Source organism: Pelodiscus sinensis, chromosome 2 (genome assembly GCF_052426305.1).
Source record: "Pelodiscus sinensis isolate ZL-2025 chromosome 2, ASM5242630v1, whole genome shotgun sequence".
Taxonomy (NCBI): Eukaryota; Metazoa; Chordata; order Testudines; family Trionychidae; genus Pelodiscus; species Pelodiscus sinensis.
Window position 1 is genome coordinate 132,345,210 of NC_143053.1, and position 24,461 is coordinate 132,369,670.

General features: G+C 45.0%; 1 protein-coding gene across 1 annotated transcript in view; it reads right to left on the reverse strand.

The window, feature by feature from the left end:
* Window positions 1–268: 268 nt before the first annotated feature.
* Window positions 269–24,461, reverse strand: part of BASP1 (brain abundant membrane attached signal protein 1) — a 119,812-nt gene continuing 95,619 nt past the window's right edge. The window contains exon 2 of the mRNA XM_006135811.5: window positions 269–1,866. Within this exon, the coding sequence (XP_006135873.3) occupies window positions 1,122–1,856 (735 nt within the window). The 5' untranslated portion in view covers window positions 1,857–1,866 and the 3' untranslated portion in view covers window positions 269–1,121. The remainder of the gene's footprint in view (window positions 1,867–24,461) is intronic.

Genomic DNA, 24,461 nt, shown 5'->3' on the forward strand with positions numbered 1-24,461 from the left:
TCACTACCTCTAAACTCACATGGAGCTCTGTGCCACATGTGAGACTTTAAGACAAGATATCTCTAGGGCCAGATACAAATAATCTTACTGATACTGAATAGCACTTTATGTGGATATTCATTGTGAATGTGGGTAGCTGAATCTTGACCCTAATGATTTTGATTTTCCCTTAGTTACCCTTTTCCTCTGAAAATGTGGATTGTGATTGCTAGGCTGTCAAAGGACTAATATGAAGAATTAGTCTAAATAAACTATCAGTCTTTACAGCTTTATTTTTTTTAATTATTTAACTTTTATTACTGTTGCACCATTTATACAATTACATATAATTTCAATGCATCCATTGTACATTTTATTTGTCGTTTGTTTTCCAATGAGTGGTGTGTTGGTGTCTGTGACACAGAATGGAAGAGAAACTGGAACTGCAATGAACGCAGACTTTTTCATTTCCACTGACCAATAAACAGAACTACAGGTGCACCCAACCACAGACATGCATTAACTCGTCATGAGAAATCTAGGTAGGCTAAGTAGAATGAGAATGCTGTTTACTCCCAAAAATATCTGGAGAGGAAGAAGAATTGGAGGATTGGCATTGAGAAAAATGTGGACAGCTAAGTGGGTTTTGTCTGAAAGTTGGCATTCATCCACTGCATAAAAAATATATCAAAATAAGTAAGGCTGTAAATTAAAAAAACACACAGAAAATACTGCTTTCATAAAGATCTGATTGCCTTGGCACAAGCCCAGTGGGCAAAATCAAATATATCACTCCTAAACCCCATTACAGAACCAAAAAAAAAAAAAAAGATTTTGATTCATTGGTGGAGTTCATTTACAGCAGTTCAGATACAAAAGATTTGCTGTACTTTCAGACATCCATAGTTTTCATAATTTTTTTTTAAATCCTGGCAGAAAGTATATTAGATATTTCCCCACAAAAATACTATTTGGATTCGACCTCCCCCCCTTGCTCCCTCCCAAATTATAGGACATTCTTTTTCCCCCCTGGGCAATATATATTGTTATTTCAAATCTGAAACAAGTTAGTATAGCTGGAAAAAAAATTAAAAAAAAGACACAGGTTGTTTTAAATGGTTAATTTCAACAGGCTGTCCAGTTTAATCTTGCACTGCTATGGTTTGATCCGAACTAGTCGCTGGAACTTCGGAAGATTTAGCTTCCTCTGGTGGGGCTGCAGGTGCTGAAGCCTTGGGAGTAGAACTAGGTGCTTCTGTTGCTGCCGAGGTCTCCTTGGAAGAAGGTGCAGCCTCGCTGCTGCTAGGTTTTGAGTCTGAAGCTGGAGTCACCACATCACTTTTAGTTTCTTGGGCTGCAGGCGCTGTGGGAGCCTCAGTCTTTTTGGCTTCCACTTCCTCTTTGCCTTTGTCATCTGCTTTACTAGTAGCTGTAGCTTCTGAAGGCTGGGAAACTTTCGCATCATTGCTGGGCTCGGAAGTTTTAGGTGCTTCACTACTGGCAGCAGGAGCTGGAATCTGTTCCTCTTGCTTAGGTGCCAGTTGTTCATTGTTCTTCTGTGGCTCTATTTTTGCATCAACAACAGCCTCTGGCTTCTCTGCTTCAGATTTCTGGTCTTCTTCCTGGATTGCTGCTTTTTCTTTTTCCCCTTCTTTGTCTTCTATCTTATTAGCAGCAATTTGGGACTCTTTATCAACCTTCTCCTCCATGTTGTTCTCTTTCACTTCTGCAGTGTCTGTGGTTTGTTGGGCATCCTCATTCTGTTTTGGAGTCCCCCCTTCCTCAGTAGTTGCTCCCTCAGTCTTCTTGTCCTTGTCTTTAGTTTTTTCATCATTCACATTGTATCCCTTCTTCTTCTTGCTAAGTTTGCCTCCCATGTTTGGAGCTCTGCAAAAAAAGAAAAAAAATGGTTACCAAAAACTCTATCAAGCCTTCCTAAAAGCTAAATTACTTACTGCTTCTCACATCAGGAGCTGGAAAGTTTGGCTGCTGATTTTTCCAGTAGAGAATGCAGAAATTTGATCAGTGATTAGCTGCTGAATATAACGGTCCACTAATGTTCCAAACATCTATCTGGGCTACCTGCCCTGCCCAAGAGACCCTGCAATACTTGGACCAGCAGATCCTTTAATCATCATCCCCAAGAAGTCAAGAAGAATCAGCTGTTAGTGCTATTCACCCCTCAATCCTCCAATTTATGTCAAAAGGAATGGAAAAGGGAAGAAGAAAAAGGATGCAATCTCTCTCTCTCTCTCACTCACTCACTCACTCACTCACTCACTCACTCACTCACTCACTCACTCACTCACTCACTTTCTCTTAAGCCATGGAAAGGTATTCAAAGGGAATAAAAAGAATTCAGCAGTACCATTCAAGTTAGGCAAATACTAAATTTGATTCCTTACAAAGCCTAGTTGCTGTATCCATCTTCAGCTATCATAAAAATCCATTATTACTCTGTCCCTAAAAAAAAAACTGACTAAGGATTTACTAGCCCCTAAAATATTTTTAGAGGCTTGGAGATTAAACATAGTCACTTCTCAGTGATTGTAGTGAACCCATACAAGTGACTTGACAGCACTGATCCATACTAAGGGTACATGGTATAACAAAAAACACATGTTCAGTAGCCACATTTCACCTGTTAATAACTCAACTATTTATGTTTTGATGCAGAGTTGAGACCACAAGCCACATGTTAGCCTAGAAAGATTTTTTTACAGACAAGCTATAAATGGATTCACACTGTTTTTAGAAAGAAAGTGCTGACCCATTGAACAGTGACATAGAACATATTTATGTTTTACCTAACTTAAAAGATTGCATATACTTCACAACAATGTCCTATGGCTTACATAATTCATTTCCATTAAGAAGGTAGTTTGCCCCCTAAAAGTGTATTCACAGAGGACAAAAATGTGCACACACATTATTAAATGGATATATCCATTATGCTCAATATTAAAATGGAATCAAGAATCAGGAAAGACTTTGAAACGAGGACTAAACTGGTTTATTGTGCAATTTACCTTGTTGTTTCTTCATATTGCAACACATATGGCATGTAAGAATCTCCCACAGTTTTAATTCTAACACACAGGGAACTTTATGAGCTGCAATGTTCGGCACAGGAGGTTGAATTAAGAAACAGAAACACTTACAACCTGAAATACAGCATGACTTCTAATAGAGAGCAACAAACCAAAAGTAGGAATTTTTACATGCAGGTTTATATGTAGTACACAGTGTAATATAATCTATTTCACATTTTTAAAATATTAAACCTCTTTCTTACAGCTTCTCTCCAGGATTTTTAGGTATACTAGCAATTAATTCCCCAGTCTGAGTCACTTAAAAGAGACCCAACTTTCAGAACCCTAAGGCCCCCCCTTTCCCCCAGTCATACACCTTTAAAATATGCCTCAAGCTGGATCTGCAAAAGGAAAGGAATCCAACATCCCTTGTCATTTCTGAAAATCTTGGGTTCTGTAAATGGGTGCGTACATCCATATATGATGTGAGATTTTATATCTTCTTGGGCTACGTCTAGACTGCAAGCCTCTTTCGAAACAGGCTTTTTCTAAAGATACTGTTGAAATAGCATCTTTCGAAAAAAGAGCATCTAGACTACAACCAGTACTTTCGAAAAAGCAAGCCACTTTTTCAAAAGAGAGCACCCAGGCAGTCTGGATGCTCTCTTTCAAAAAAGCACAGCTTGCATTACATAGCACCTTTTTTCGAAAGAGTACTTTCAAAAAAAGGTGTTCTTCCTTCTAAAACGAGGTTTTCCGTGGTCGAAAAAACTGCTGCATTCTTTCAATTTACTTTCAAAAGAACGTGGCAGCAGTCTAGATGCAGCAGAAGTTTTTTCGATAAAAGGCTACTTTTAAAAAAAAACTGTAGTCTAGATACACCCTTGGTAAGAAGATAAAGTCTTGGCTAACAAGATCTTTAATTCTGAACTATACATTAAAACACAAATTTGATCTGGTTAAAACAAAGCAGAGATTAAAAGATGACATTATTAATAGGCCCCAACTTGAAAATCCACCGTTCTGTCTGAAAAATATTTACCTACTATTGGTACCAGTAGTACCACTGCTGTAACCTCAAGGTCATCATAAATGAAAGTTTAGAGGGGAGAAAAATCACACTTTCAGTTTTATATTTAGAAGACAGTGAACAGTCAAATGTACTATCAAACATACATCCACTTTCAGAGTTTCCTCTGAAGAGTCAAATTACTAAGTTTCTGTCTGGGTGGTTCTTTCATACAACTATAAGGGAGAAAAAAGTATATGAAATTGTGAATGTAAAGATACACAAAAAAAAAATCAGGGAAAATCAAGGGCAAGTATAATATCAGAAATTAGTCTTAAGCATTTTTTCAGAAGTGACCAGCTTTTCAGTTGATTATGTCCCTTAAACACCTTAAATCTTCCTGAAATTCTTTTTACAAATATCCAATTTAATCTGCATCGTTTGACCCTTTAACTTTTTGTATTTCTCCTAGCTTGGAATATGAAAATAATACAGAAAAATTAAAGTGAATCTGACTCATCAAATTCTATTCTAGGACAATCTTGCATTTTTATATTGCAAAGATTGAAATGTATTATTTCCTTAATAACTTTCTATTAGTATTTTACTGCAATTATTCGTTTACACAAATTTAATTTTAGGGCATACTTTAAACTGTTTATGCCCCTTTAAGGTACAACAGCACTCTATATCAAATTTTAGTAAAATAGTGATAATATTAGTTGTGAGGGGAGAGGAATAATCTTTTCCATCCTTCCACCCTTGGTGGCCCATACTCTCAAGTTACACATGACCAGGTGATATTCCATCTCCTGACCGATTTTAAAATACAACCCCCATTAATTAGCACATTACTTGACAAGAAGCAGTGATGTGCCATTCAGTCCTCATTGTTTTGGATTAGCAAATTACCACTGATCCTGATGGAGAACATTTTCTTTCAGCAGTCTGGACAAGGAAACTTTCTGTAGAGAGGTAGAGTTCCTGCTTCTGTATCAACAAGGTATTGCACAGCCTAACACTGGCTCTTCTGCAGTTGAAATTGGAAATTATGATGGACAGTGAACTTTCAGAACTCTAGCCTCAAACAGGAGAGTAATCACAAGGTGAAGAATGGCAGGTTTGGAATCTTGCAATGGTACTGTATCTTAGAAGACTTATGCTCAGAAGTAAAATGCTATTCCCAAAGAGGTTCACAGGTGAACAACTGTAAAAGAATTCTAACCGTAGTTGAATGATACCAGAAGATTCTAAGGACTACTTTTGTTGAACGAAGGTCAATCTGTTATCTATTTAAAGTCAAGCCATGGACTTTGCCAGCTGATAAAATCATGGCCTCCCCATTTCTCACTACTTACTAGCCTAGTCCATTGATTTCAATTCCAGCATTTCTTATAGAAACAAAAGGCAGTTTACACACCCAAGTGAGCATCACAGGTTTCTGCAATTCAGCAGAAAAAGATTTATACCAGAGCGGTGTACACTTCCAGATTTCCAATCCCTAATTAAGCCTCTATTTGTTTTCCAGTAATAGTGCCCAAATACCATGAGCCTAATTTCATTTGCTGCTCCTTCTCTATTTTTCTAGATTTTACTCTAACATGTATTGCTATTTGCCAAACTTGCTTTTTTAATGCAAATTATTTTTGCTCTGAATACTTCTCATCACAAAATGCTCTAGGATATAGAGGTCCTTCAAGAAGCAGAAATGTATGCTTAAGAGAGAAATGCAGGCACAAAAAGGAAGTTTACAAGAAATGGAAACTGGGACCGATGACTAGAGAAGAGTATAAATATATTGCTTGAGCATACAGGAATGTAATCAGGAGGGTCAAAGCGCAATTGGAATTGCAGCTAGCAAGGGATGTGAAAGGTAACAAGGTTTCTACAGGCATGCTAGCTGTAAGAGGGTGGTCAAGGAAAGTACTGAATGAGGGAGGTAACCTAGTGAAAGATGATGTGGGAAAAGCTGAAGTACTCAATACTTTTTTTGCCTTTACCTTCACAGACATTGTCAGCACCCAGACTGCTGCACTAAGTAGCACAGAATGGGAAGGAGGTGGGCAGCCTTCAGTGGAGAAAAAACAGGATAAGAACTATTTAGAAAAGCTGAATATACTCAATTCATGGGGCTGGATTTAATGCAGCTGAAGGTGCTGAGCAGTTGGCTGATGTGATGGCATAGCCATTGGCCTTTATCTTTGAACACTTGTGGCAATCAGGGGAGGTCCCAGATGATTGGAAAAGGACAAATGTAGTACCCACCTTTAAAAAAGGGAAGAAGGACAAACCAGGAAACTAAAGACCAGTCAGCCTCACCTCAGTCTCTGGAAAAATCATGGAAGGAATCCTCAAGGAATCCATTTTGAAGCACTTGGAAGAGAGGAAAGTGATCTGGAACAGTCAACATGGATTCACCAAGACAAGTCATGCCTGACCAACCTGATTGCCTTCTATCAGGAAGTAAAAGATTCGGTGGATAGGTGAAAGGCAGTGGATGTGATGTATTTTGATTTTAGGAAAGCTTTTGATATGGTCTTCCACAGTATTCTTGCCAGCAAGTTAAGGAAGTATGGATTGGAAAAATGGATTGTAAAGCAGACAGAAATCTGGCTAGATTGTTGGGTTCAATGGGTAATGATCAATGGTTCAATGTCTGGTTTGCAGTCAGTATCAAGTTGAGTGCCCAAGGGGTTAGTTCTGAGGCCAGTTTTGTTCAATGTCCTTATTAATGACTTGGATGAGAAGATGGATTGCACCCTCAGCAAGTTTGCAGATGACACTAAGCTAGGGGCAGAGATAGGAGAAGCATTGGCAACAGATCTAGGAAGTGATTAGACCCCTTTATTTCAGCACTGGTGAGGCCACATGTAGAATATTGCATCCAATTCTGGACCCCACATTACAGAAAGGATGTGGACCCATTGGAGAAAGTCCAGCAGAGGGCAACAAAATGATTACAGGGCTGGATTTGGGCTAATTGAGTCTACAGAAGAGAAGAGTGAGGGGGGATTTGATAGCAGCCTTCAATTTCCTGAAGGGAGGTTCCAGAGAGGATGTAAAGAGGCTGTTCTCAGTGATGACAGATGGCAGAATAAGGAGCAATGGTCTCAAGTTACAGTGGGAGAGGTCCAGGTTGGATATTAGGAAAAACTATTTCACTAGGAGGGCAGTGAAGCACTGGAATGTGTTACCTAGGGAGGTGGTAGAATCTCCATCCCTAGAGGGTTTTTAAGTCCCAGTTTGACAAAGCCCTGGCTGGGATGATTTAGTTGGGGTTGGTCCTGTTTTGGCCTGAGGCTTGGACTTGACCTCCTGTGGTCTCTTCTAACCCTATTTTTCTATGCTCAAGGACGTATAAAATTGGCATGTATGTTATTTGTTCAAATGTATTTTCTGTGTGGTTCCAGTGCCCCAGACTTACCTACCACCATTTGTCATTATGCATTATAACAGAAAGTGGGGCGAAAGATGAACCAACTACTTTTCAGGTCTATTTATAGATGCTTCGAGTTAAAAATCCCTGCTACTTTTCAGGTTTGGGTATATGCAAAGAAAAGCAGATAAGGGTTTTTATATTTTGTTATATTGTTTTTATATTTCAAAAAAACAAGATAGACCACTCTCGAACCAGTGGGCCAGCTGATTTGTTAGCAGTTTCCTACCCTAGTAGATGTTGCTAAGAGTAATGCACTAACTGTCATTTACTTAACTAGAAGTGCTGCACAGAGATCACTCATCTTTTCAGTAAGTTTTCTAGCTGCCTTGTTTCTATTCATTTTATAATAAAATAGACTGTTCTTTTCCCTTCCTTTCGTTGTCAGGTTATAACACAAAATAAGGACATAGGAACTATCAATGCTACTATGGAGGTGAATTTGTGCAGTAGGTAAAGATGGGTTTTCATTTTCTTCTCCCCAATCCATCCTACTTTCCAGTCAATCACTCTTTCTCTCAATGAACCTAGTCCCCTCTCTCCTTCTCTCCATTTCCTCCTCCTGAAGTGCTTCCTTATCTTTGTTACCATTGTCTGAAGAAGGTGCCATCATCCCCAGTATCCTAACGACCATGCTTCAAAAAAGGCTCTGTGCATCTAGTGTAAGGAATCCCAGGCTAGATCAGATACAGAGGGCTTCTGCTGCACATAACTGAACAGAATATTAAACAACAAATGGTTTGGAGCAGATGCAAAGAAACTTAGCAAACAAAATTCAAGAGTGGTCTGTTGGTAAGAGAATACAGCGGTCATAAGTTCTACTGCAGAGCTCAGGATGTCTGGTGCTCTGTAATCACATATGTAACATATACAAGGCTTCCTCTGGAGACTATTCCCTTAGAATATTGTACTACTGATGGGTCAAATGCCATCTTTAATACCCACACTTGGGTTAATTCAAACCAAAGGCAAAAGAGAATCCTTAAATATATTCAAAGTGTTTATAACATTTATTTCAGTTTTTACCTCAAATCCTAAATTTAATGCCAGCATACCAAGGTTTGCTTTATTTTTGGCCTCCACTCAGCCTTTGTCTATACTGCAGGGTTTTTGCGGAAGAAGCCTTTTGCGCAATAGTTTTTGTGCAAAAACTTCTTATGCAAACGTAACCACCACCAGGTGGATTTGAACCTGGGACCTCTCAAAGCTGAGTATAGGAGCCTCTACCCTCTGAGCTAAAAGCCAGATGGCTCCTAGCCCATGCTTTAGAGGTCTCTTGAGCTTAGCTGTTGCTGTAGTCTAGCTACTACTTGCATTGCTCAGTAACCACACTAGGTGTGTGATTTACACAAAAACATGTCCATACCTGAAAGCACATTGCCACACTATTGGATACTATCCCGCACATAAAGCCACCAAGAACTGGTTCTAGCCAGGCTAGAGGTCACTAGATGCTCTTGAGTGCTGTTGCTGTAGCCCTCCTGAGATGTGTGATTAAAGGGACTCCCCTGGACAGCCACTTCTCTGTTGCTGCTGCCTGCTTGCTAGCCTCTTTGGCAAAGCTAAGCTTCAGCACTGCCTGCTGTGTTTGCCCTTTGTTTTTTTGGGGAGTACACAGCTTTTGCCTACTCTGCCCTGTGCTCTAGAGCTGGAGCTGCCCCTGGTAGGGTTGCCAGATGGTTTAACCAAAAATACCGAACACTCCTTCCCCCATCCAAAAAAACCTCAGAGTTAAGCAAAAAAAAAATTAAATAAAACATCATTAAAACGGCATGGCCCCTTTCAGAGTGCCTGCAGAGTTAGAAAAGGGATAGGAACAGGGGAGCGGTTGAGCACTAAGACCCAGGAAAGGCATTGCTTCCCCTTGGTCTTTAGGCTTTTTGCCGGTGGCCATTTTGTTTTTGTGATCAAGCCAAAACGCAGCTTCCCTGCAGAGCCAGGTAAGCAGGGAGTCTGGGGGCAGGCGCCCAGGCAGGGGAGAGGCCAGGGGCTGAGCCCAGTTGCTGAGTGTGTCATAGGGTTGCCAGGTATCCCGTATTTTTGTCTCCTGGCCGGGAAAAAAAAAATCAGAAAATACCGGATATTTTAGGTGTCCAGCATTTTCTGAATTTTTTTACCAGACAGGAGGCGAAAATACCGGATTGTCTGGGTCAATACCGGACACCTGGTAACCTTAGCCCCTGGGCATGAGACAGACCCCCCAGGGCCATGCTGCACTCCCTGAAGTGCCTGCTTCAAGCATGGGTCCTTTTCCACCTGGAGGTGGACCCCAAGATCTTCCTCATCAGCCTCTGTCTTATGGCTGGTGCGCCACTCTGTCTGTCCCAGCCCACCATACCCAGAAGATTCTGGAGGCTGGAGACCAGCTCGGAATGGTGGGGCCAGCTGCTCCTGGAGCGGTGGGATGACCAGAAATAGGTGCAGAACTTCCACATGCAGAAGGCCACCTTCCAGGAGCTTTGCGCCTGGCTCGCCCCTGCTCTCCAACAACACGACACCCACCTGTGGCCTGCCATCCCACTCCAGAAGCATGTCACCATCATGCTATGGCAGCTGGCCACCCCAGATAGCTACCACTTGGCAGCACACCAGTTTGGGGTGGAGAGGTCCACCATCGGGGCCCTCCTGATGCAGGTAAGGAGATCATGGGATGCAGCCCCTGCATGGAGGGGGGAGGAGGTGTTACATAAGGGGGACCCTCAGGATAGGGGTGCTGGGGACTGTATGTAGTGGACTGGGGGAGAAAGCACTGGCCCCGGGGGCTGGTGCCTTCTCGCTCTCACACTGGCCTAGCTGGGGTGGGGGCCAGGAGAGGGGCAACCATGTCCCACTGGGAGCACACAACCCCTCTCTCAATCTCTGTTTTGTGTGTTTCTGTCTCTCCTTCTGCAGGTCGTCTGGGCCATCAACTCCCTGCTGCTGCACAGAGTCATCCAGCTCCACAACCTGGAGGCCACCATGGGCAGCTTTGCTGTCCTGAGGTTCCTGTGACAGACCTGGCCGTGTCTGGGCACAGCTTAGGGCGTCCGCTCAGGGCGAATTGCTCAAATCCGGGGCTCTTTACAGTCCCCCTGACTGGCGACCTCTCCAAACAGGCCACAAACCAGTCCCACAGAGCACTTCAGCTGCCTGCCTGAAGCCTCCCGAGCAAAACCCCTCTGACACCCCAGCAATATCCGTGCCCCAGATGGCCCCGGGCCTATACACGGGTGGGGGGTCCTAGCACCCAATCCCACCTACCCCGAACAAGTTCTGTCCGGTTCCAAGAAACCAGCCACAGATCCCTGGTCAATTTACCCTCTGGACCTTACCCACAAATCACGCTGGGCCAATCCTTTAGAATCTATATCTAAAGGTTTATTATTACAAGAAAGAAAAGCCTGAGAGTAAGGTTATTAAAGTACAGTACGTTACATGCACCGAATCTCCCAGTCCTCGATGCAGGCTCTAGCAGAGATGTTGCAGCTGCTGGTTAAAAGTCCTTATTGCACATCCTACGATCAGGATGGGTTCACAGGTCTTCCGGGCTCTTCAATCCCTGCAGTGCTGCCTCTGGGATGAAGTGCTGAGCTGAGAACAAAATGGCCTCGACCACATGGCCCCTTTTATTCCCTTCCTGGCCTCTTCTTGTATGCAGCAAGTCACCTGGTCAGAGGCCAAACTCTATGTTTCCTGCTGGCTGCCCTCAGGTGACAAATCCCATTCTTTGGGTGTGTCCATAGCCTATTGAGAGTCATTGTTCCACAGGGCTTTGCTACTCAGCCTGTCCATAGCCATGCTTAACCACATTCAGAGAAATATTCAGCTTCCACACAGATTACAGATTCCTACCTACACACACAGACATTATATACTCACATAAATAGTGTACATAAGATTAACAAACAACAATCTCCCATTCAATACCCCACATGGCTCCCCCCATACCAATTTCTGGGGCCAACACCCCCCCCTAGGGGTGCAGCAGCGATCTGGCTGCTTCCCTCCAATTCAGCAACGTGACACCCCCAACGCAAAATTGATGCAGGAAGTGATGCCAGTAACATCACTGAGGGCATCACAGGCCTCCCCCAACAAAATGGTGGTGTGCCTCAGTTTCCCTTCTTACACAGGACCTTCTGGCTGGAACCCTTTTTGTACTGTAAGAAGTTCCAAGACCAGTTACAAGTGTTAACCACGAAATATCAATATCACAAGGTCCCCTTACATACCGTCTGTCATTTGGTACATCTCCAGACAGATTACATGGTATTTTCATAGGATCATGCACATTGTATACCGTTACAATTCTCTGCAACAATAGTACATTGGTTACAAGAATTAACATCAGTAACAAGAACAATCCTATCTCAGGTGTATACTGAAATTCTCCGTCAGGCCCCTTCTCTGGCCCCACACCATTGCAGTTTTGGCCCTTCAGGTTTAAACTGCAAACCTTCTTGGCCAAAGCAAGTCCTGCCCCTCCCCCTTGTCCTCTGGGCTCCAGGCCTGAAGCCTCTGGCCTGAGCAAGACAAAGGGCTGGCTGGGTGTGACTCCCTGGCTCACAATGGCCCTGGAATTCTCCCCCTTCCCCCACTCAGTGGGGTAACAGCAGTAAGCTGTAGACTCCCAAGTCTCTCCTCTGTCCCTCTCTAACCTCTGTTTCCACATGGAACCAGATATCAACTTCCCTGATTGAGTATGAGTGTCCACCGTGTCCAGAGATGGGAGCTTAACTGCCATCTCCTGCATCCTAGGGAGAGTGACCACACAGCCGTTCTGCTCTGCATACTTAGCTACCCAGCCCTTCTCCTGAATCTGAGACACTAAGTTCCCACTCTCCTCCTTCACCTGGGAACAATCCTGTCCCACACACACTGACTTCCCAGCAAGCTGGTCACACACAGTCACTGGGTTAGCAGCCTGCTCCACTTCTCTGGATGTTCCTGCCTCCTCTGGAACAACCCTCAGTCCCTCCAAGACCTCTCCACCACCATCCACGCCAGGTTTCCCTAAACCCAAGTCAGTGGAGTCACTGTTAACAGACAAGCTCTGTCCATCAGGCACTGCAACAAGTGCCTCACACAACAAGCTGCTGCCTTTTACAGGCAGAGCTTTCTCCTGAATGCCTTTTCCAAGCAAGGTCCTGTCACCTCTCTCAGTCACAGCAAACTGCTTGCTACAAGTACTGCCAGGACTCTCCTCCCTATGAGCTTCCTTAAGCAGCAGGTCACCCTTCTCTGGCTCTGCAGCAGCCTTGCCCTGCTGAGCCACAACCAACTCCTCCTGCAATTCCCTTACTCCCTGAGTCACCTCTGGCCCCTCTGGTGGATTCACAGACAATCCCCTCTCAGGCACACAGACAGACCCACAAGAGACAGGGTCAGAAGCACCTTCACTCCCTGTGCAACTCTTTAGATGGCTGTAAACTTCCACACCATCATTAGGCTCCAGAGTTAACGTGCCATCAATCTCACCTTGTGCCTGGGCTAAGGGGTCTCCCTGCTCCCACCGAGTAGCTCCCCCCTCTGCCAGCAACACAGCAGCATCAGGCACAATATCAGGGTCACCACTGTCTGGTCTCTGGGGTTCTGGTAAAACACTGACTGACTCTACCTGAGTCACCTCATCCCTCTCCCCAGCAGACACAAACCTTGGGTCACCCCCTTCCTGGGCCTTAGCCATATCCAGACCCAACTTTGGGACAACCACACTGCTCTCAGCCTTCACAGGCTGTGGGGCACCTTCCGCAGACATAGGAAGAAACTCTTCCCCACACACAGCCAGACAACCAGAGACAGCTTCTCCCTTGTCCCAACACCCCTGGCTAATCTCAGGCATATAGCTAGCCACTGGGACAGCTTCCTTTACTGCCCCACTGCTACTTCCACCAGCCAAATTGCCAGCTTGCACACACTGTGCTTCTTCACACAAATCACTTTCAGCTTGTGCAGGTTCAATTCCACAAACCTCACCAGCCACCAACTCCTCAACTAAAACTTCACTCTGGCCAGCCACTTCAGGCTGCCCCAGAGAAACATTTCCCTGACTTCTGGGCTCTTCCTGCCCTGGTTCTGATTCCAGCCTCACCTCTGAGGCATCAGACGGGCCCTCACCCACAGGCTCACTGCCCCCCTGCACAGACACACAGGCATCTGCCACAGGCACACATGTAGAGACACTTTCCCCTTGGTTACAGGGAGACTGACCAGCTCCAGGAAACTTTTCATACCCACATGCACCCCCTTCCCAAACCTCCCTGCTAGCTACAGGTAACACAAAAGGTTTGCATTTACACATGCTTTGGGGTTGGGTTTTCACATCAGCTGGGTAAAATACGTCTGCCATATCATAAGCACATCGCATACCCACAGAGTTACACATTGAACCTCCAGGAGAATACAGTCTCTCTTGTTCTTTTAGTCTCTTAAGCTGGAGGTCAAGTCTAGCGTTTTCCTCCTTGGCTAGGGCCATCTTCTTTGCATGCTCTGCCATTTCCTTAAGCTGACGTCTGGCCCTTTCTGCCCTTCTCTCTGCATACTCTGCCATTCTCTCTGCATGTTCTGCTTTTCTCATCTCAAGTTCCCGATCCATCTCCTGCTTTCTCTTAGCAATTTCTTCATCTGCCTTCCGCCTTCTTTCAGCAGCCTCCTTGGCTTGCTTCTGCTCCTTTTCATCCACATCTCTGGTTAATAACAGCACTACCAGATCTAGTTTAGAGGCCCTTTTCCTAAAGGCAATGCCTCTCCCCAAGCACAAGTCTTTCAGAGCACTTTTGCTCAGACTCTCATATAGTTCCGGGATCATCGCAGCGGCTCTTTAATCACCCAAACTCTCAACACCAAAAATCAAATTTAGACAGCGTGGGGTCCTGATCCCAAAGCTCAATTGACCAAGATCTGTGGATCCTGCCGACTACGCCACTGTGACAGACCTGGCCGTGTCTGGGCACAGCTTAGGGCGTCCGCTCAGGGCGAATTGCTCAAATCCGGGGCTCTTTACAGTCCCCCTGACTGGCGACCTCTCCAAACAGGCCACAAACCAGTTCCACAGAGCACTTCAGCTGCCTGCCTGAAGCCTCCCGAGCAAAACCCCTCTGACACCCCAGCAATATCCGTGCCCCAGATGGCCCCGGGCCTATACACGGGTGGGGGGTCCTAGCACCCAATCCCACCTACCCCGAACAAGTTCTGTCCGGTTCCAAGAAACCAGCCACAGATCCCTGGTCAATTTACCCTCTGGACCTTACCCACAAATCACGCTGGGCCAATCCTTTAGAATCTATATCTAAAGGTTTATTATTACAAGAAAGAAAAGCCTGAGAGTAAGGTTATTAAAGTACAGTACGTTACATGCACCGAATCTCCCAGTCCTCGATGCAGGCTCTAGCAGAGATGTTGCAGCTGCTGGTTAAAAGTCCTTATTGCACATCCTACGATCAGGATGGGTTCACAGGTCTTCCGGGCTCTTCAATCCCTGCCGTGCTGCCTCTGGGATGAAGTGCTGAGCTGAGAACAAAATGGCCTCGACCACATGGCCCCTTTTATTCCCTTCCTGGCCTCTTCTTGTATGCAGCAAGTCACCTGGTCAGAGGCCAAACTCTATGTTTCCTGCTGGCTGTCCTCAGGTGACAAATCCCATTCTTTGGGTGTGTCCATAGCCTATTGAGAGTCATTGTTCCACAGGGCTTTGCTACTCAGCCTGTCCATAGCCATGCTTAACCACATTCAGAGAAATATTCAGCTTCCACACAGATTACAGATTCATACCTACACACACAGACATTATATACTCACATAAATAGTGTACATAAGATTAACAAACAACAATCTCCCATTCAATACCCCACATGGCTCCCCCCATACCAATTTCTGGGGCCAACACCCCCCCCTAGGGGTGCAGCAGCGATCTGGCTGCTTCCCTCCAATTCAGCAACGTGACAGTTCCCCAACTGTGTGGGAGCAATCAAAGGCACACACATCCCCATCTGGGCCCCGGAACATCTAGCAGCCCAGTTTGTCAACTGCAAGGGCTACTTCTCTGTAGTCCTGCAGGCTCTGGTGGACCACTGGGGCTGCTTTACATACATTTATGTGGGTTGATCAGGCAGGACTCATGACACCCGAGTATTTAGGAACTCCAGCCTGATGGGAGTTTCCGGTGGGCAACCTGAGTATGCCAGTGTGCATAGTGGGGGATGCAGCATACCAACCCATGCCCTGGCTAATGCGCTCCTACACCGGCCAGCTGGATCGCACAAAGGACATTTTCAATGCCTGCCTCAACAGAGCCTGCCTTCAGGTGGAGTGCTGCTTCGGACGTCTAAAGAGACGGTTCCGCTGCCTCCTCACCCGCCTGGATGTCAGGAAGCAGAATATCCCCAAGGTGGTGGTGGCCTGTTGTGTGCTCCACAACTTGGTGGAGCACAAGGGGGAGACTTTCCTCCCGGGGTGGGTGGCAGAGGCTGCCCATGAGAGCTGGGGCTTTGAGCAGCCTCAGACTGCTGCAAACTGCCAGGTCCATCAGGCTGGGTTTGCATTCAGGAGGCTCTGAAGGAGAGGTTCTTACAGGAACCACTGTAAATCTCCCCAGGGCTTCCACAACAGGGGCTAAACCCTTCCTTCTCTCTCCCTTCCCCCTCTCACCACCTCTCCTTGCCCCTACCCCAACTTATGAATAAATACACCTACTTGGTTTTCCAACAAAACGAGTCTTTCTTTATTGAACAGAAATGAGGGTTTGCAGGGGGAGGGGGTCTATCTGAACTGGGAGTGGGGATCAGTGAACTGGGAGAAGGGTTCATGACTGGGAGGAGAGTTGGGGCAGCTTGCTGAGCGCTCTCGGGTGCAGGGACATCGTCAGGGGTTGGGCATGTTTAGGGACCCCATAGGGCTGGGCAGGACAAGCGGCTGGAGCGGGGCCAGAGTCAGCGGGGGGGCAGGAGGAGAGGCCATAGGAGGGGCAGTAAGCATGGCTAGGGGAGGACCCATGGCCATGGGGAAGGGAGGGAGCAGATGCATGGCTGGGTGGGCCATGGGGATAGGAGAAGGGACAGGAGGGTGGAAGGCAGGAGCAGTGACAGCAGGCGGCTGTTCCCCCATACAGGACAGGATGCCACATATGGTGTCATAGTTCACCGTGACTTCACTCCAGGCCTGCTGCCACCATTTGAGGTTGGCGTTCAGCTGGTGCGACAGGGTGGTGTTGATGTCACACATCACCCTGATGTGCTGGCGCATCAGCTCCTCCCCAGACTGGGCTGATCTGCAGCTCCCGCAGACTCTGGCAGGTGGCTGCAGTGGTGTGGCAGAGCCCTTTGTCCCAGCTGGTACAGCTGTGGAGAAGACACAAGAGAGAGTGGCGGTCAGTCCTCCCTGCACACACATTCTCTGTGGCTGTGCCCTCCTGGGGGAGTGGAGGCCTCACCAATCTGCAGCCCACAGGAGGGGGATGTCCCGGGTGCAAGGCCACGTGTGTCCTGCACAACACGCCCTATGTCACAGGGGCCCTGAGGTAGCCAGAGGACCGTGCTGCCCACCTTCCTTCCTCCTCCTACCCTTCCACCCTTCCACCCCCGCGCACACACACCATGGCCAGGCAAGTGTGTAGCCAGAGAGATATCCCCTGATGAGTGGCAGAGGAGCTGTGTGCAGCCTGCCCCTCCCCAGGGGATGCACACACAAGCTGTGGCTTGCTCTGGTGTGTGTGTGAGTGACTGCTTCCTCGCAGGCATGCCTGTGTGCTGTGTGCAGCGCTCCAGGGCGTGTATGGGCTCGTGCCTGCACCCTTGCAGCTAGCCTGCTTGCAGCTGGCTGTGCCTCCTCCCCCTTGGGAGGCCACTCATGAGGCTGGCAGCAGGCTCCCAGGTACGTTGAGGGGCTGCTGCATGTGGTTGCACATGCCGAGACTGTAGCAGCATGTGCTGGCCTAGCAGTCCACATGACACTGCGGCTCACCCCCTGTGCACCCACCTCCCATGCCGTGTGTGTGTTTGTGTGTGTGCCAATATACCTGAAGATCCTCGGAGGCTTTGGAGATGTCCAGGCTAGCAGGGACTGGCTCCAGGGACAGGGTGACGGTCCCGCAGTCCTGGTCATCCTTCTCCTCCTCTGTCGGGGGCTGAACCTGCCCCTCCATCTCCTCCATCTCGGGGACAGGCTCTGGTCACTGGAAGATGGGCTGCTCCAGCCTGGAGTCCACCATGATGGTGGGGGAAGAGGGTTCCCCCCCCCCCCAAGGTTGTGGTGGAGCTCCTTGTAGTAGGGGCAGGTGTGGGGTCCTGTCCCTGAGTACCCCCTCTGCTCCGTTGTCCTGACGTATCCCTGACAGAGCTCCTTCACCTTTGCCCGGGCCTGTTCCATGGTCCGGGCAGGGTGATCTGACTCTGTCAGGGACGTGGCCATGCAGGAATAGATTGTGGCATTGTGCCTTTTTGCCCAGGGTTCTTGGAGTGACTCCCTCTCGCCCCACATTTCATGGATGATCATGATTTCTCCAGATGACCAGGCTGGTGCGCGGCACTTGCTGCCCCTGGGGCAGGTGGGCTGGGAGCCCTGTGGCTGCTCCCTGACAGGGCCAGGGGGTCTCGGACACCTGCTTCCTCTGCCATTTGTGCTGACAGAGACACGCAGCAAGGCAGCTGGCTGTGGGCAACCTTCCTGTCACAATGGCTCTGCAGGGTGCCTGCCCCTTTAAGAGGGACCAGCAGACAGGAACAAGGGAGTTGTGATTGCTTGCTATGGAGCATCCAACAGGCCACCTGTGTTTTTTCTGGGAGGCCAGTTTTTGCACGAAAAAAACCCTCTAGAGTATCCACACTTGCCTTTTTGAGCAAGAGCTGAAGCACAAAAAGGAGTTATTCCTGGCACCTTCCCTGCTCCTGTCAGGAGCTTGCAGCTCCTGGTACCTCTAATGCGTTGCTGGAGACACGTGATCCCTTTGGGTATGTCTACACTAGCCCCCTAGTTCGAACTAGGGAAGCTAATGTAGGCATTTGAAGTTGCAAATCAAGCCTGGGATTTAAATATCCCATGCTTGATTTGCACCTTCCTGACCAGTCGCCATTTTTGAAATTTACAAGTCCTGACTAACTGCCCGCGGCTACACGCGGCAAGGACCCGGTAGTTCAAAATAAAGCCCTAGTTCGAACTACCTGTTAAACCTCCTGCAAGGAGGCGGGCAGTTAGTCCGGATTTGTAAATTTCAAAAATGGCAACTGGCCAGGAAGGTGCAAATCAAGCCCGGGATATTTAAATCCCAGGCTTCATTTGCAAGTTCGAATGCCTACATTAACCACCCTAGTTCGAACTAGGGGGCTAGTGTAGACATACCCTTTCAGCTGTTTCTATTTAAAGGGCTCTCGTTTTCCCCATGGCTGCTAGGCAACACTGCCTCTCAGCAGTGGGAAAGGCACGAGCCCTTTAAACAGAAGCACTTAAAAGGGCTCGCAGCTCCCTGTGTCTTCCTCCTTCCCTGTGGCTGCTAGGCAAGGTGCTGGGAAGACGCGAGCCCTTTAAATAGAAGCAGTTAGAAGGGCTCTTCCCCTCTCCCGCTCCGAGGTAATGCACTAGGGGGCAGGGCCTGGAACTGCCTGTTGCTAGGGAGCCAGAGACGTGAGCCCTTTGAACTGCATCTATTTAAAGGGCTCGCACTTGCTGGGTAGCTGCAATGCCTGGCAGCCACCCAGCAGGTGCAAGCCCTTTACACAGAACCAATTGAAAAAAGCTAACAGCTTTGACCCACTGGCCCATTGCCTGGGAGCTGCCTGTAAGCATGAGCCCTTTCAGCTGCTTCTATTCAAAGGGCTTGTACCTGCCAGGCAGCTGCCAGACACCAGGCTAGCAGGGGGCCAGGAGTTGCAAGCCCTGTTATATGAAATCTAAGCCTCCACTGCAGACAACTGTGGGAGGAGGCTAACCCCTGGCCAGAAGTCAGGGGGCAGGGACTCCAGGCCAAGCAAAGCTCCCAGTAGGCAGAGTGAGCTGGCAACAAAGATAAAAAGCATTTCAATCCATCCAGAATTATTTCACTGTAGTGTTCATTCAAAGGTAGAAGAAACATTAAGAAAACAAAGAAGCTTGTACCCAATTATTATACTTAAGGGCTACGTCTACATTTGCGCAAAATCTTGCCACCTGTCTACACTGGCCGCAAGTACTTGCGCAAGAACACTGACATTCTAATGTATGAAATCAGTGCTTCTTGCACAAATACTCTGACGCTCCCACTCAGGGACTAGCCCTCTTGCGCAACTGTTCTTGAGCAAGAGGCCAGTGTAGACAGACAACATCAATTTCTTGTGCAAGAAAGCCCGATGTTTAAAATGTCCATCGGAGCTTTCTTGCACAAGAGAGTGTCTACACTAGCACATCTTTTGTGCAAAGGCACATGCCAGTGTAGATGCTCTCTTACTCAAATACTCTAACGCAAAAACTCTTGCGTTAAAGAGTATTTGCGCAAAATCTTGCCAATATAGACGTAGCCAAGATGTTCTAAAGAATATCAGTATATACTAACAGACTTTGTTCCACTCCTTCCAAAAGCTTCAAGGACCAGATTTTTAACAATCTGCATCCTTGTCTTCTTCATTAAACTACTCAGCCTGAAGTTTATCACTCTCAGAAAGTAGCAGCCAAGTTAAGTATTCTTCACAATTCATTTAAAAATAATATCTCTCACTAAATTAGCAACTGTCCTTCACCCATAACATATTGTCAAACACTCCCCCAAGATTCAATAAACATGATTAGTTAGATGCCCAGAATAACAGCATCACAAAAATCTAAGGCCATGGATTACTGTAAAGTATTCACAGAATATAATGTTTTAAAAATTCAATAGGCAGATGATAGATTAGAAATGGAGACACTGGAAAATAGTATAGTATAAAAATCTGACTGAGCAGTTTTTAAAAGTCATAATTAAATTGTGCCTTTATAATGAAATTGCATCCTTCTGAAGAAAAAAAATCAACAGAACTAGCTTTTTATATAACCATGTGTCTCAAGATTTCTCTATAAAGTTATACTTTTGATTTACACAGCCATATACGTATTTTATATAAAGCACCATTTAGTAAAAGCCTTCACATTCTAGCAACAGATTAGATCATTGCAAACATCCTTAATGAAGAGAACTTCAAAGATGACTAGAAAGACTACTGTGTGGAAAAGCTATACTAAAGGTCTGCTTTCAGAAGTTGCCACTCAACTTCAATGGCAGTGTGTGGTACTCAGCAAAACCAAAAATTAAGCCCCCAAAGCTCCTCTTCAAGAAATCACTTAAGAATATATTTAAATCCAATTGAAGTCCATGGGACTTAAGTATATATTTAAATAATGTAAGGCCTTAACTAGAATATTTGGCACACCATAGAGAATAGAAGTAAATTTCCACAGGTTATCTGGAGGAAATAAGAAGTCAGCCTCAATCACACCCACTACAAAAATTAGCTGCCAAGCTACCTCAGCCTCAGCTACTTTCCATCTCTTTCCCAGCTAAATACTGTAAGACAAAAGTCTACTATTCAAAGCAAAATGCAAAAGAGATAGATAGATACCATGCCCACAGGTTACCCAACCAAATGCCATCTAATAAGGTTTTGCAACAAACTGTAAGTAATCAAACATCGATGAAGCTCAGTAATTCAATGACTTAATATCCTCATGTTTTTAGAAAAAGCCATAGATATTGATCATGAAATAGTGTGTGCATTAAGAACTTAGTTGAAGTGTTCCTAGCTTTTAATTAAGTAGAGTTACATGTACATTTAGGACCAAATTTTCAAAAGTACTCCACACCCAACTGCTCTCACTGAACAATGGGTGCTGCACACTTTTGAAAATCTGAACAGTGGGATCCTGATGGTCTACTTCCATTGCAACAGAAAAAACAACCAAATTCACTTGCTGTTTCACAGTGTATACAACAAACCCTAGGTACCAGTACTGGCTAACTAGCTACTTGGCTAATCCAAAGTAAACAGAAGTCTGGCAGAGTCAGATTCCAAGTCCTGTTCCTTAGCCAAAAATCCATGCTTCCTATTCACATTTATCCTCAGTCATCATTACACTAAATATGACATAAAGGCTTACCGTTCAGGCTTCTTAACACAAAGAAATTAAGAAGCCATGGAAAATTTTACTTTTCAAAGTCTGTAGGTACATTGTCAAATTATGAAATTATGCTCTTATTACATTGATGTATATCTAATATAAAGCCATTAACATCAGTGAAGTTAATTACATGGGTCAGACCAAAGGTCCATCTAGCCCAGTAACCTGCCTGCCGACAGTGGCCAATACCAGATGTCACAGAGGTAGGGAACACAATAGATAATCATCACATGAACCCTCTCCTGTCATCCATTTCCAGACAAACTAAGGCTAGGGACACCATTCCTACCTATCCTGGCAAATAGCCATTGATGGACCTAACTGCCATGAATTTATCTAGATTTTTTTGAACCCTGTTAAAGTCCTAATCTTCACAACATCCTCTGGCAAGGAGTTCCACAGGTTGACTGTGTGCTGCCTGAAGAAAAACTCCCTTTTGTTTGTTTTAAACCTGCTGCCTATGTAACAGGAGAGAAAGTTGCCAGCAGTCTCCAGATTCCCCCAAACTGTTCAATTTATGTCCTTAATAGCTAGCAGTTACATTTGTTTATTAAAATAGGGACTCAGGTAATAAACTGAGAGATTCTTGACCTTGGATGTCACATAGTTTTCATGCCTATTTTCTATATTGACAACAAAGAACCTTTTTCATTTCCTCATGCTGCAGGTTGATTCTGGAGCTTATAATCTCTCTCGCCTTTCTCATGGGCACCGTTTCAAAAACTTCAGGAATGTTCAGGTAGAGTAAAAAACTACATAGTAAGAGGAGACATCCTTAAAATACAAAAACAGTGGTCACCTCATTTCCCACATAAAATGTTAAACAGATATGGGCCATCCTTTGTTCCTTATCAAAACCAACATTATTTTTTTCCATGTGCAAGCCAATACGGCACTTCCAGAATATTGTGTACCTGAAGACTAGGTATTTAGTTCCCAGATGGATAGATTTCACTGTTACTTCTCTCCTTGCAGAACTGGAGTGTGTCTGCCCCATAATTTTTTTAAAATATAAAATTCTCAGTAACAGGCACAATTTTTGAAGATAATGTATTCTATCACTGCTTCCCAGAATTATACAAAGCAATACATTTAATTTCTTCTGAAAAACACCAACAGAAGAGCCAGTTCAGGGTCATGTTATCTCTTGTAAACTATGGAAAAGGCTGAGTGAAAATGTATTTAGATCTGGAAAAAAATTGTTAAGAATTATTTTTAATCAGGCCCACCAACAGTTGGGGTAAAGGGAACAACTGACTTGGGGCTCCAGGCTGCCACCGCTGCTATAGCAGCGGTGGTAGCCAGAGCTCTGGGCTCTTTAAATTGACACCAGAGCCCTACTTATCACACCCCAGACAGTACTGAGGCTTCCTGGGGGAAACCAGCCCCAACCTCTCTCCTTGAGGGAGGCACGGAGGCAGCCCCTCCACCCAGCCCAGTGGCCCAGCAAGTCTGTCAGAGCCACTGTTCTAAATTCATGGAGATGTTATTACTACCAGAGAAAAGCAAAATGACAATGACCCATATAAAACTTAGAATATGTAAAAAATGAAGTTCTGGTTATTGACAACAAACCCCAGTTGTTGAATGCAGAGTTTCAAGAATTTGCCAAGCTTTGTTAGTCCAAAATAATAATAGCTGCAAGGTACTGAATAAGCAATCCACCTTGGAATGGACAAGTACAGATAGCTGGAAACCAAAACAAAAAAAAAGTATGCACATGGTAGAATTGTCAGTATTGTGAGAACAGGTCAAAAAGGAAAGGATACATGAGATATTGTCCACACTTACTTTAAATACTTGATATCACATATTTGTTGATGAGTAATAAAAAATAAGAGACAAATCTATTATTCAAGGAACAAAGATGAAACACTGTCTCTCAGCCAGATTCATTAAAAACTCAAGACATACCATAATGACCAAATCCAATTAGCACCAAACTGAAATCACATGTAATCTGCTTGAATGCGTCATATTAATCACCATTGCAGGAGAAAGCCAGCCAGTTAGAGAATACTAAAGTAGAGTATAATTGATCAATTAAGTGTCTGAAATATTTCAAGATATACAGATATACTGTTATTTCAATATTAAGTGCTGGAGTGGAATTAAATTAGTTAAATATACCTATTGTATTTCAGATTACAGTAGCATCGCTCAAATAGCAACATTTTTCAAGGCTTGTTAATGTTGTTCTGCTCCAGATAACAGGGCTTGTTGGCTTAATGCTGCAATGTCATTCAGTTTTCCCACCACTGATCATGTTTCAGGAGGTGATTTAATGAAAGAGCTGAATATTGTAGCCCATATGTTCAATAAAGACATAATACACTTGGCATCACACAAACTATTCTGTTCTTAGGAGAAGCCATAAAAACAAGCATGTTTCATTGTAGAAGAGGAAACCAAAAGCTGAAGGTGTTTGATTTTGTGATTTATATTATTTGTCACCTTGTATTCAAGTCATATTGGTGCAGTATTGTACAAGTTGGGCCCTATCTACTCTGATCACAACATTTATTGTAGAATCCACAATCTGTAATATAATTTTACTCCTGAATGTAACCCTTTATTTAATTTATTTATTTATTTATTTATTTATTTTGTTTATCAGATGAGGACCTGATTGTGGTAGGTGTTGTAAAAACAGAATTTAAAAAAAACAAACTGTGCCCCAAAGAGCTTACAGTCCAAATATAAAATAGATTACATTCAGATGGAGAGAGAGTAAAAAGAAATAATGAAGCTATATAATCAGCCTGATAGTCAATGCTCATTTAAAAAGGTTATGTGTCTAGCCCTTATGGTTGCAAAGAAAACCCTGAATACATGAACACAGCATAAACCAATGTGTCTTCCTGAGTTCACAGGCACCATCATACAGCATCTCTGCTAGGTATGAAGTTCT